The 14,241-nt window shown below is 48.2% G+C and overlaps 2 protein-coding genes across 3 annotated transcripts in view; one reads left to right on the plus strand and one right to left on the minus strand.

Moving 5' to 3' along the window:
- The window catches only part of NET1 (neuroepithelial cell transforming 1), a 72,249-nt gene extending 70,402 nt beyond the window's left edge, over window positions 1-1,847 (minus strand). Inside the window, exon 1 of the mRNA XM_068275998.1 lies at window positions 1,609-1,847. Within this exon, the coding sequence (XP_068132099.1) occupies window positions 1,609-1,760 (152 nt within the window). The 5' untranslated portion in view covers window positions 1,761-1,847. The remainder of the gene's footprint in view (window positions 1-1,608) is intronic.
- Window positions 1,848-1,960: 113 nt separating this feature from the next.
- Window positions 1,961-14,241, plus strand: part of LOC137561351 (tubulin alpha chain) — a 32,446-nt gene continuing 20,165 nt past the window's right edge. The window contains exon 1 of one of the 2 annotated variants that reach the window (XM_068272637.1): window positions 1,961-2,016. The gene's annotated coding sequence lies outside the window, so the exon portion shown is untranslated. Of the gene's footprint in view, window positions 2,054-14,241 lie in introns of both variants that reach the window. The other variant, XM_068272636.1, reaches the window with a different exon arrangement.

Raw genomic sequence — 14,241 nt, forward strand, 5'->3', positions numbered from 1 at the left:
AATACTAAGGGCTCAGACACACTATAAGCGCTTTTCTGAGCACGTTTTGGCTATCAGAGCTAGAGCTTTTTAACCACTTAAGGACCGCGGTGTTAAACCCCCTAGTTACCAGGCCTTTTTTTCACAAATTGGGCCACTGCAGCTTTAAGGTCTTACTGCAGGGCCGTACAACTCAGCACAAAAGTGATCCCCTACACCCTTTTCTCCCCACCAAGAGAGCTTTCTGTTGGTGGGGTCGGATCGCCCCCAGGAATGTTTATTTTTAATATTTTAATAAATGTCCTTTTTTTTTTTGTATTTTAACATCCCTTCCTCCCTCTCCGTCAGCCTATCACAGCAGATCGCTCCTGTGTCCCCCAGGGAGACAGCCATGTCACACAGCTGTCCCCAGTACAGCGCTGCCTTAGATCGCAGCGCTGTACATAGTTATTAGACGGCCGTTTGACACTGTGAGACTGAAGGTAGAGCGGAGCTCTGTCATTGGAGCGGAGATGTGCGCGCAAACCCCACAGGAAGAAATTCACGCCCATCGGCGTGGAGCAGTCCTGGGGCTGTATGACAAGAAGACACAAACACCCAGTAGTACTAGGGGAAGAGGGGAACAAAGGTGAATGAGGGAGGCCTGGTGCACACCAAGAGTGCTTCTGAGCGTTTTTTAAATCAACAGTAATTTGAAAAGCGCTTGGCTAATGTTACCCTATGAGGGTGTTCTCACAGCAGTGTTGTGATCTTTTTTAAAGTCGCAAACACGTTGCATGTAGCATTTTTTGGAGCCATTCATTCAAAAATCACTTCACACAAATCGCACTCGCAAATTGCTAGCGATTGCTGTTGCAATTTTTGGCGTGCACTAGCCCAGAGAGAAAAGGAGTGGAAAGAAATTTAGAATAGCCTGAGATGGAGCAGATTCTATATTGCAAACCCACATCACACAGAGGCTAGTTGCCTGTAATATGACTTCTGTCCCTGCCAGTCACTCACACAAGTCAGAGAGCAGCCCTCCTGGAGTCTAGGGAGTGTCAAAAACTTTTTAACTTGTTTAACACCTTATCCACACATGCAGTCATTATCACAATGGGGAGAGACCAGACAGATTTTTGCCCATGGACCCTCCAGGCAAGCTCTGCAACAGCATGTGTATATTTACCAGCTAGCCTGCCCTCTAATTGCACTTTCATCAGCTAGCCTAGTGTTTCACATTGCCTTACAACAAACCTGAATACGCCAGGCCCTAAATCGCAGAATGTAAGGCAGCCTAATAAGGGCTCTTTTCCACTATGAAATGCGATCGCAATTCCGATCGCAATCGCATTTCAATTTCCACCATGCGATTGAGCTACTATACTCATTATAGTCCAGCTCAATCGCATACAAAACGCAGCAGGACAACAATTGCGCTTTGACCAAAATCGCATTGCAATCGGATCGCACTAATGGAAATTGCTGCTGCAGTTTCCATTAGTTTAATGTACCTTGCGATCAGAAGCAAATCGCAGGCTAGTGGAAAAAGGCCCTAAGTGGAAAATCGCCCCACTTCTACCTTGGCCAGTCCGAGCCTGGATTACCCACACCTCCACCGCTGTATCAGAAAGCCCTCCAAATGCCTACCTCCTGCTGCTGTTGTCTCTGTCTGGGGACGTCTGGGCAGCCAGGCTGGTGAGGGAAGATTTCCGCTTGGAGACATTTCTTTTTTTGGACTTTACATTGACAGAGGGCGGAGAGGGGTCCGCCGGGGGTGCCATTACCTCCTCCCCCTCCATAGTTGGTGAGCTCAACAATAACACGGCGGACACTGAAGAAGGTTCCTCACTCGCTCAACCGCCCGGCCGCTAGTTTGAAAAGAGCGGAAACCGGGCATCAACCAATTGGATGGCAAGAATGTAGTTGCTAAGAGACGAGAGAAGGAGGGCGCAGTCTTTAGAGAACCTGCTTCTACTATTACGTTCACTTAGCAAGTGCGCATGTGCGAAGCTACTGTGTCAGCGCGATGTTGCAAATAGTTCTCACAGCCTTTGTGTAATTGTGCAGTATAACTGTATCAGGTCATCCTAATGTTAGTTTGGCTTTTATGGAAGTTTAAACAGTTTGAGGAGTGTGCTGCAGGATAGAGCCTCTTACCAGCAGGCACGGACTGGCCAGGGGCAAGGGGGGGCGATTCCCCCCCAGGCCGCCTTACATTCAGTGATTTAGGGGGTCTGGTGCCTGGTATATTCAGGTTTGTTGTTGTAAGGCAAAGACACTAGGTTAGCTGATAAAAGTGCAATTAGAGCTTGTTCACACTTCAGCGGGAAACGCACGATTCCGGCTCACCGCAAATCGCTAGCGGTTTTTTAACCGGTTCAGCGCCGCGGTCCGAAAATCTCATGCATCCGAGCAACGTTCACCTCCCATTCATTCGCCTATAACTTTATTGCTACTTATCACAATGAATTGATCTATAGCTTGTTTTTTCTGCCACCAATTAGGCTTTCTGTGGGTGATACATTTTGCTAAGAGCCACTTTACTGTAAATGCATTTTAACAGGAAGAATAAGAAAAAAACGGAAGAAATTCATTATTTCTCAGTTTTTGGCCATTATAGTTTGAAATTAATATATGCTACCGTAATTAAAACGCATGTATTTTATTTGCCCATCTGTCCCGGTTATTATACCATTTAAACGATGTCCCTATCACAATTTATGGTGCCGATATTTCATTTAGAAATAAAGGTGCATTTTTTCAATTTGCGTCCATCACTATTTATAAGCTTATAATTTTAAATAATATAATAACATATTCTCTTGACATGCATATTTAAAAAGTTCAGACCCTTGGGTAACTATTTATGTTGTTTTTGTTTTGTTTTTTAATTGTTTTTTTTTTTTTTTTAAATAAAAAAAGTGTATGTGGGTAATTTTTGGTGTGGGAGGGAAACTGCTAATTTTAAATGTAAAATAATGTTTTTTTTTAATCAAAAATGTATGTGGGTGCAGTTTACTATTTGGCCACAAGATGGCCACAGTGAAAAAAGTCCTAGATGCGAACCAGCTCGCATCTAGGAACTAAAATGCTGAGGAGTTGTTTCCTGGGGGCAGAAATACCGCGCTCTCTGGAGAGAAAGCGTCGGTATTTCTGCGGGGAAGTTAGATCGGTGAATGGGAATTATATTCCCATTCACTGATCGGGGGGCTAGCGGCGGGCAGCGGGAGCGCGCGCGGGGGTGCGCCCGATCGCGCGCACGAGCCGGCGGCAGCACCAGTGCCTATCTGGACGAGGAAGCTCGTCCAGATAGGCCGAACTGGTTAAAAGCCGCTAGCTATTTAATCCTATGGCAGTGTTCTCATTGTTTTGCGGTTAGCGTTAACCGCAAACCCGTTACATGCAGCGTTTTCTCGGCAATTTCCGAGTGATCGCGATTAGCATGTATAGAACCGCTATTCGCGATCGCTCCCAAAACGCTAGTGTCTCGTGATTTTTTTCCACGTTAATCGCGGTAAAAACACTCCAGCAAAACGCTAGCAGTAATCGCTTGCGATTTTAGATGTGAACAGAGCCTTAGGGCCCATTCACACTTGCAAAACGCTGGCGCTTTTGGTAGCGTTTTGCTCTGGCGATTTTTGGCGATTAACGCAAAAAAAAATCACCATTCACACTTGCCGATTTTTTTGCGATCGCGATTAGCGCTTCTGTAACACTAAACGCGATCACTGGAAAATCGCCTGAAAATGGTGCAGGATAAATATTTGTGTTTGGCTATTTGCGTTAATCGCCGGCGATTAACGCAAATCGCCCAAGTGAGAACAGGCCCATAGGGTATTAGGGCACTTGCGCTTTAAAAAAGCGCTAGTGCTTGAGCGTTTTGCCGAAATCGCCAGAAAAACGCTCAAATGTGAACGGGGCCTTAGAGGGCAGGCTAGCTGGTAAATTACACAGTATGATGCAGTGCTTGCAGGAGGGTCCGTGGGCAAAAATCTGTTCTCTCCCCATTGTGATAATGACTGCATGTGTGGATAAGGTGTTAAAGGATACCCGAAGTGACTTGTGAGATAGACATGTGTATGTACAGTGCCTAGCACACAAATAACTATGCTGTGTTCCTTTTTTTCTTTCTCTGCCTGAAAGAGTTAAATATCAGGTATGTTAGTGGCTGACTCAGACAGGAAGTGACTACAGTGTGACCCTCACTGATAAGAAATTCCCCTTTTTACCTCTTTCTTGCTCTCAGAAGCCATTTTCTGCTAGGAAAGTGTTTTATAGTTGGAATTTCTTATCAGTGATGGTCACACTCAGTGGCGTAGCTAAAGAGCTGTGGGCCCCGGTGCAAGTTTTACATGGGGCCCCCCCAAGCACTCTATACATAACAATTGATACGGCGCACCAAAACCTGCCAAGGACAACTACAGTGTCAGAGGTGCAAGAAGGGGATGGGGAACAGTGTGTTAAGGATTACTACTATTCAAAGCATCTATAGAAGTGATTATTACCAGCACAGGACCAATAGAGAGCTAATACTGTGATAGAGGGTGGACCCTTCGGGGCCCCTCTGGCCCAAGGGCCCCGATGCGGTCGCTACCTCTGCACCCCCTATTGCTACGCCCCTGGTCACACTGTAGTCACTTCCTGTCTAAGTTAGGAATGAGTCAGCCACTTACATACCTAATATTTAACTCTTTCAGGCAGAGAATGAAAAAAAGGAACACAGCATACCGTAGTTATTTGTGTGCTAGGCACTGTACATACACATGTCTATCTCATCATGTCACATGTCACTTCAGGTATCCTTTAAACAAGTTGAAAAGTTTTTGACATTCCCTAGACTCCAGAAGTGCTGCTTTCTGACTTGTGTGAGTGACTGTCAGGGACAGAAGTCATATTACAGGCAAGTAGCCCCTGTGTGATGTGGGGCTTCAATACAGATAAGCTATCTGCTCCATCTCAGGCTATTCTCAATTTCTTTCCACTTCTTTTCTCTCTGGGCTAGTGCACGCCAAAACCGCAACAGCAATCACTAGCAATTTGCGAGTGCAATAGTGTGAAGCGATTTTTGAATGAATCGCTCCAAAAAATGCTACATGCAACGTGTTTGCGATTTTGAAAAAAATCACAACACTGCTGTGAAAACACCCTCATAGGGTAACATTTGCCAAGTGCTTTTCAAATTGCTGTCTATTTGAAAAACGCTCAGAAGCGCTCTTGGTGTGCACCAGCCCTGCCTCATTCACTTTTATTCCACACTTCCCCTAGTACTACTGGGTGTTTGTGTCTTCTTGTCATACAGGAAAGCTAAATAAAAGTGTAATCCTGGGGAGGCAAATATCTTCTTCTCTCTCTTTCAGCTTTTTTATCCTCACTGTTTCTCCCCTTCTCTGCATAATGGCTAAGACACACTATAAGCGCTTTTCTGAGTAATTTTACCGTGATTTTAATATGGGAAGTGCTCAGAAAAGCACCTATAGTGTGTCTGAGCCCTTAGTATTTGTAGGCTGCGGGTGAGTTGGGCGCTGGAAGTGTCCGATAGGGTTTCATACTATAGTAAAGTGGGCTTTGGGCAGGCACTGCCACTGACCACCAATAAAAAGCAGGTAAGCAAAGCATGGATGTTGGGGGGGATGGGGGAGTGAAAACAGTGATGGAAGGAGGGGTACAGAAACTTCGGAAATTAGCATTAGCGAGACAGGGATCATAGTGCCAGGAGGGAGGTCAGTACAGATGTGTTACCTGATGAAGGGAGATGGTGGTCTGGTAAGGGGGGAGGGGATATCCGAGATGGAAGAGGGGCATATTTGAGGGCTTAGTAGAGATGGTGGCGAAGGGGAGGACATAAGGGAGGGGAGGAATGAACCTTGGGGAATTAAAGTGGCCATACATCTGTTGACTTGACAGCCGATCGACCAACCATTTTGATATTATCGAATCGGATAAAAATTTTGGATGGAAATTGGTTGAATGTATCGATCTGAGATATTTGGAAATCTCGGGCCAATGTGTTTGACTGGTGCGATAATCACGGTGTGCGATAACCACGAATGATAGACACGACGGAAACCCCGGCCGTTGTCCCTCAAAATGTATTATGCGCCCCCCGGTGCCTGCATTTTACCTGTCACACTGTCCCTCGAGTGTCCTCGCTGTATATTTCCGCATTGGCGCTCCACGTGACTACTGGCACATACAACATGGGGTGCTTGTGTGACGTCATTTGGGCTGGGGCTGCCATGAGAAAGGGCCTCTAGTTTGTGTTTCCCCCAGGCCAAAAGGTCCCAGTCCTCCCCTGTTGACAACCCATATATAGCGCTCATATTGCACACCACTTGCGATTCCTTTAGCCCACGGTAAGCTGACTGCAAATGACCAGCTTGCTGACAAAGGAAATTGTCAGTTGAAAACTGATGTCACTTTGAACCCTCTCTCCAGGGCTCTAAAAAGAAACCTTATATTGCCAGATACACACCATGCAATTTCCCATCAGATTTCGGGTCAAATCAATAATTTCTGACAGGTCCAATGTGATTTTCAATTGTTTTTCCGATCGATTTGTACAGAAGTGATTCAAAAATCTTTTAGAAAAATGATCAGGAATCTGAGCAATTGCGATTACCAAAATCGCGAACGCAGGACATGCAGCATTTTTAGCGTTTAGCATTAGCAGTTAGCGTTTCTGCAATGTAAAGTATATAAATGCTGGTGCAATCGCTCGTCAAAACCTACACAGAGCGATTTTGCTAGCGTTTTGAAGTTACTGCACACTGTAAAAAAATTACATCACTAATCGCTACCCAATCGCTGTCAAAACGCTTACACTTTTTAAAATCGCTACCAAAATCGCCAGAAAACACTCATGAAATCGCTTACAAAATGCTCATACAAAACGCTAGAGATTAGCGATAACGATTTGGAGTGGGTTCCAGGCCTCATTCATGTTTCAATGCATGTGAATATGAACATAGAAAAATGTAGTGTATTATACAGTAGGAAACATGAGTGGTGTCAGTGTTAAAGGATTGAGTGCTTTTTAAATCCATGGAGGAAGCCATCGGCAGGGGCGTAGGAATAGGCCCTGCAGCCCCTGCGCCCGCGGGGGGGCCCGGCACCCCCCCTGGGGCCCGCTCGGGGCCGTTTTGTGGGTGCTGGAGGGGTGGCAGCATGAGGGGAAAGCCTTGCCCACAGTCGGAGACTTCTCCCTCTAGCGGCTGACGTCACTTCCGGAAGTGACGTCAGCCGCTAGAGGGAGAAGTCTCCGATGGAACGCACGGAAGCAGGTATGTATCTGCCTGCCGCTCGCTGCCCACCACAGCCCCACAGACACTTACGAGCTGGAGGGGGGCGCAGAGGGGAGAGCCCCGAGGTGAGGGAGAGGGGGGAACTACCCCTCTCCCCGCCGACTGTGGGCAAGGCTTTCCCCTCATGCTGCCACCCCTCCAGCACCCACAAAACGGCCGCGAGCGGGCCCCGGGGGGGGGGGGGGGGGCGGGGCCCGCTCAGAAAATCTGCAGGGGGGCCCGGTGGGGCCTAGTTACGCCCCTGGCCATCGGTGCCCTCTGTTCCTTTCCGCCGCAATTATTCACTTAGAACTGGCCCCAGGTTGGGTCCTGACCCACCGCACGGGTTGTTTTATTATTCCCCTCCAAAGATGGCTGCCGAGCTGAGCTACACAGTACGCATTGGCGCGAGTGCCGCTGCGCAGCTCTCAGCCCTCCTCCAGCCGCGTACTCGGTCCCCACATCCTCCTGTGCGTCAATTGAAGATCGCTGGCATCAGCAATTTCAATTTTAGATGTGAACCAGCCCTCAGAGATACAACGTTTTTATGTAAATTAATTTCATTGGTATTCATGGAAAAAAGTGTGAACTTTCACATACAAACACATTTCAAACATCACAAAAACGTGCACAAATGCTCCTTCAAAACAAAATAAATTGCAACCGCAGAATTATGCATGGAGAAAATTGCATGCATGAATTGCAAGGGTAAGTGTGAATGCTCGCTTAGGGCTCGTTCACACTAGGGGGTTTTTAACCTTTTTTAAGTACTGGCGATTTTAAATTCGATTTCGATTTTTCGCCCTGGAAGCGCTTGTGCAATGATTATTTATGAGAAAGTTCACATCTGAGCGGTTAGTTTCCAATCCGCTCAGAAAAGCGGTGCATGGGCCATTTTTGAGGTGATTCCGCCTCAATGGAAGGTATAGGAAAAAAGCAAAACGCTCACAAAACCGCTTTGTGAGGCGATTGCGTTTGCGTTTTTAAGAATAAATACATTGTATTTATTCTTTTCTGGATCAAAAAGTTCACTTCCTGACTTGCGTCAGGGAGTGAATTAAAAAACCGCTCGGGAAAACTGCTTAAGCAAAAAATGCCCAGCGCATTTGCAAGACAGCAAGCTCCGGGAATCGGAAAAAAAATTGTGTCAAAAAATGGGCAACGCGGATGGCCACGCGAACAGAACACAATGTGAAGCAAAAGTAGAAAGATTCCGGGCACCAGCTAGGTTGCAAATGCTAATTTATTTCATCCTTCCAGTGACAGACACCATGTATCAGGCAATTGGTCTAACAGCCGTTTCGCAAGCTAAAGATGCTTGCTTTCTCAGAGACCAACCAATGCCTTGTGACAACACATATATATACATAACAGTAATGCAGATAATCAGACAAAAAGATGGATTATCTGCATTACTGTTATGTATATATTATATATATAGGTGTTGTCACAAGGCATTGGTTGGTCTCTGAGGAAGCAAGCATTTTTAGCTTGCGAAACGGCTGTTAGACCTATTGCCTGATACATGGTGTCTGTCACTGGATGGATGAAATAAATTAGCATTTGCAACCTAGCTGGTGCCCGGAATCTTTCTACTTTTGCTATTACACAGTTGACTTCTTAAAACCGGAGGCAAAGTGAGTAAATGCTAAAGACCCCCCAGAAGGTTTGCCAATTCAGCATTTAGTGCCGATCGTTCTTCTGACTCTATAGCAATAGAACACAATGAGAACAAGGCTTTAGGGCTTGTTCACACCTAGGGCGTTTTGCGTCTTTTATAAGCGCCGGCGATTTTCTAAATCGCCCTAAAAGCGCTTGTGCAATGATTCCTAATGAGACTGTTAACATCTGAGTGGTTTGTTTCCAATCCACTCAGTAAAGTGCTGCCTGTATCATTTTTGGGACGATTTCCCTATAATGGCAGGTATAGGGAAATTGCAAAACGCTTGAAAAAGCGATTTCCCCAGTACTTTTAAGAATAAATACATTGTATTTATTCTTTTCCGGGTCAAAGAGTTCACTTCCTGACTTGCATCAGGAAGTGAAAAAACAAATCGCTCTGCTAAAGCGCTTTGAAAAGCGATTTACAAAAAAACAAAGCGCGCCCTGTTTCTATGCAGGGCGCTTAGCTGGCTGCAAGCGTCCAGCACTTGTGGTGACCACTGCATGTGCATCCAAGCTGGCAGTAGCTGGCCCTGGATGTTACATGCAGCGTTTTTTTTTTACCAGGCTGTAACCGTACCGTGTGCCAACCACTGACTTGCTTGTGGTTATGAATTTGGAATAACAAAAATTGTTTTGCAACCAATGGCACTTAACCCAGCAATTTGCAGCTAAACGGTGCAAAAAATGCGCAGTTAGTCTGAAAGAGCCCTTAGTCAAAAAATGTTGATTTTAGAGACACCTAAGCCAGTGTTCCCCAACCCTGTCCTCAAGGCCCACCAACAGTACATTTTGCAGAAAACCACAAACATGCACAGGAGAGATAATTAGTGTCTCAGCAGAGCTGATTAACAGGCATGCTCAGATGTACCAAAATTCGGTTCGGGTACATTCGAATTCGGGTCCGCATGACATTCGAATTCGCCTTCGACCACGAAATTCGGTTCGAGTTCATATTCGGTTCGAGGTTACGCCTAAAAATTCGTTAAAAATTCGTATTCGTGAATTCGGGGTTTTTGTGTGTGTTTTTTTAAAGTGAATTCACATTGAAATAGGTGTACTTAAAAAAACAAAACTGAAAACGTGACGTGTGGCACTGGCAGCAGGCAATGCATAGTGTGGACCCTGGTGGTGGGACCACTGACAGCAGCAGGATAAATACAACAGCAGCAGTAGGAGGAGGAGTGACGTGTGGCACTGACAGCAGGCAATGCATAGTGTGGACTCTGGTGGTGGGACCACTGACAGCAGCAGGATAAATACAACAGCAGCAGGAGGAGGTGGAGTGACGTGTGGCACTGACAGCAGGCAATGCATAGTGTGGACTCTGGCGGTGGGACCACTGACAGCAGCAGGATAAATACAACAGCAGCAGGAGGAGGTGGAGTGACGTGTGGCACTGGCAGCAGGCAATGCATAGTGTGGACCCTGGCGGTGGGACCTCTGACAGCAGTAGGATAAATACAACAGCAGCAGTAGGAGGAGGAGTGACGTGTGGCACTGGCAGCAGGCAATGCATAGTGTGGACCCTGGTGGTGGGACCACTGACAGCAGCAGGATAAATACAACAGCAGCAGTAGGAGGAGGAGTGACGTGTGGCACTGACAGCAGGCAATGCATAGTGTGGACTCTGGTGGTGGGACCACTGACAGCAGCAGGATAAATACAACAGCAGCAGGAGGAGGTGGAGTGACGTGTGGCACTGACAGCAGGCAATGCATAGTGTGGACTCTGGCGGTGGGACCACTGACAGCAGCAGGATAAATACAACAGCAGCAGGAGGAGGTGGAGTGACGTGTGGCACTGGCAGCAGGCAATGCATAGTGTGGACCCTGGCGGTGGGACCTCTGACAGCAGTAGGATAAATACAACAGCAGCAGTAGGAGGAGGAGTGACGTGTGGCACTGACAGCAGGCAATGCATAGTGTGGACCCTGGCGGTGGGACCTCTGACAGCAGTAGCATAAATACAACAGCAGCAGCAGGAGGAGGAGTGACGTGTGGCACTGACAGCAGGCAATGCGTAGTGTGGACCCTGGTGGTGGGACCACTGACAGCAGCAGGATAAATACAACAGCAGCAGTAGGAGGAGGAGTGACGTGTGGCACTGACAGCAGGCAATGCATAGTGTGGACCCTGGAGGTGGGACCTCTGACAGCAGTAGGATAAATACAACAGCAGCAGCAGGAGGAGGAGTGACGTGTGGCACTGACAGCAGGCAATGCATAGTGTGGACCCTGGTGGTGGGACCACTGACAGCAGCAGGATAAATACAACAGCAGCAGTAGGAGGAGGAGTGACGTGTGGCACTGACAGCAGGCAATGTATAGTGTGGACCCTGGTGGTGGGACCACTGACAGCAGCAGGATAAATACAACAGCAGCAGGAGGAGGTGGAGTGACGTGTGGCACTGACAGCAGGCAATGCATAGTGTGGACTCTGGCGGTGGAACCACTGACAGCAGCAGGATAAATACAACAGCAGCAGGAGGAGGTGGAGTGACGTGTGGCACTGACAGCAGGCAATGCATAGTGTGGACTCTGGCGGTGGGACCACTGACAGCAGCAGGATAAATACAACAGCAGCAGCAGGAGGAGGTGGAGTGACGTGTGGCACTGGCAGCAGGCAATGCATTGTGTGGGCGGTGGGACCACTGACAGCAGCAGGATGAAAATGAGCGCAGTGTAATATGTTGCCGCTTTAGAAATACAATAAATACATAAATAAATTGATAGGTAAATCAATGCAGCAGGCCAGCAGGAGGAGGAGGAGTCCGGTAGAAATACAATAAATAAATAAATACATAAATAAATTCATAGGTAAATCAATGCAGCAGGCCAGCAGCAGCAGCAGGAGTCCGGTAGAAATACAATAAATAAATACATAAATAAATTCATAGGTAAATCAATGCAGCAGGCCAGCAGCAGCAGCAGGAGTCCGGTAGAAATACAATAAATAAATACATAAATAAATTCATAGGTAAATCAATGCAGCAGGCCTGCAGCAGGAGTCCGGTAGAAATACAATAAATTAATAAATACATAAATAAATTGATAGGTAAATCAATGCAGCAGGCCAGCAGGAGGAGGAGGAGTCCGGTAGAAATACAATAAATAAATAAATACATAAATAAATTCATAGGTAAATCAATGCAGCAGGCCTGCAGCAGCAGCAGGAGTCCGGTAGAAATACAATAAATAAATAAATACATAAATAAATTCATAGGTAAATCAATGCAGCAGGCCAGCAGCAGCAGCAGGAGTCCGGTAGAAATACAATAAATAAATACATAAATAAATTCATAGGTAAATCAATGCAGCAGGCCAGCAGCAGGAGTCCGGTAGAAATACAATAAATAAATACATAAATAAATTCATAGGTAAATCAATGCAGCAGGCCAGCAGGAGGAGGAGTCGTCACGTATGGCAGGCAACAGGCAATGTATTGTAATTCCCAGGCAGGCACCTCATGTCCTCCTTTCGCCGACAACAGGTGCCAGGAACGTGCCTTCTATCCAGGCCTAGTTAATCTTCAAAAATGTCAGTCTGTCCACGCCCTCTGTGGACAGACGAGAGCGCTTCTTGGTGACCACGCCACCGGCCGCACTGAAGCACCTCTCAGACAGCACGCTGGAAGGGGGGCAAGACAATACCTCCAGGGCGTACTGCGCAAGCTCCCTCCAGATGTGCAAGCGCTCCACCCAGTACTCCATGGGGTCCACAGGCTCTTCGCTGCCGGTGTCAAGCCCACTGAAGGACCCCATGTAGTCGGCCACCATCCGGATCATGCGCTGGCTGTGACTCTCACCGAAGGTGGCTGCTGCCCGCACCTCCTCTCTCGGCTGCTGTACCTTCATGTAGAACGCCTGCGTCAATGACAGAAGGTCTCCTGGGCGCCTGATGCTGCTGCTGGCCGCAGGCACCTGCTGCTGTGCTGCTGGCTGCTGGACAGGGACAGAGGGAGTGGAAGGCGGGGGGAAGGCTTCCTCCAGTCGCCGAACAAGGATCTCCTGCAACTCCCTTGCTCGCTGCTCACGGTCTCTGGCAGGCAGAAACTGATCCCACCTCCCCCTCAGCCGTGGGTCCAGGATCTTGCTGATGCAGGCGTCCTCCCTCGCTTGCATCCGCTTGACCCTGGGGTCTGTGCGCAGGCAGCGCAGCATGTGCGCTGCCATGGGGAACAGGGTGGACCCTCTAACAGAGACATCAGGGTCAGCGTCCTCCTCCTCCTCTTGCCCCTGAGACTCTTCCTCCTCTCTCCACCCTCGCACCACTGCTGCTGCGCTCTGATGTTCCCCCCCTGCAGCAACGTCCAGCACCTCCAACTCCTCCTCCTCCTCCAGGGACTCAAATATCTGCGGAGCAGTGGACTGCACAGGCGGCTGCTGTTCCAGCTGCTTCAGGGCCTCCTCTCCCAAATCCACCAAATCGCCAAGTGCCCTGTCCAGCAGACAAATAAAGGGCACCCACTGGCAGAGGGATGCCCGTTGTTCACTCACCAGGTTGGTTCCCTGCAGGAAGGGAGCCAACACCAAGCAGACCTGCTGCATCTGCCCCCATTGCGCGTTGGTGAGGAGCTGGAGTGTGGTGCTGCTTCTGCTGCCGGTGCCGGCGACAGTGGCATCATAGATGTACCGGTTGACAGCCCTCCTCTGCTCAACCAGCCGGGAGTGAGTTGCTGCTGTGCTCCTGCTGCTGCTGCTGCTGCTGGATGGGCAGGAGGCAGGGGCGTAGCAATAGGGGGTGCAGAGGTAGCGACCGCATCGGGGCCCTTGGGCCAGAGGGGCCCCGAAGGGCTCTCCCTCAACTACAGTATTAGCTCTCTATTGGTCCTGTGCTCATAATAATCACTTCTATAGATCCTTTGAATGGTGGTAATCATTAACAAACTGTGCTTCATCCCCTTCTTGCACCTCTGACACTGTAGTTGCCATTGGCAGGTTTTGGTGTGCCGTATCAATTGTTATGTATAGAGTGCTTGGGGGGCCCCATTGTAAAACTTGCATCGGGGCCCACAGCTCCTTAGCTACGCCACTGGCAGGAGGGTCGGCTGCTGCTGCTGCTGCTGAAATCTGTGCAGTGGCTGTCTGGCTCTGACCACTGCCTGCACCACTTTGCATAAGCTTCTCCAACTCATTAAAGTCCTCAAAATGTCTGCTCTGTAAGTGGGTCTGCAGGCACGAGGTACTTAATTTGTGGATATCGCGACCTCTGCTGAGACTGAGATTGCAACTGTTGCAAATTGCACGGGTCGGGTCCACTGGGCACTTGGTGAAGTACCGCCAGACTGGGGACTTCAACCTGCTCTTTGCGCTTAAGGGCTGGGGTTTTTGGGTGCCC

This window comes from Hyperolius riggenbachi, chromosome 3 (assembly GCF_040937935.1).
Source record: "Hyperolius riggenbachi isolate aHypRig1 chromosome 3, aHypRig1.pri, whole genome shotgun sequence".
In the NCBI taxonomy this organism is placed as follows: Eukaryota; Metazoa; Chordata; class Amphibia; order Anura; family Hyperoliidae; genus Hyperolius; species Hyperolius riggenbachi.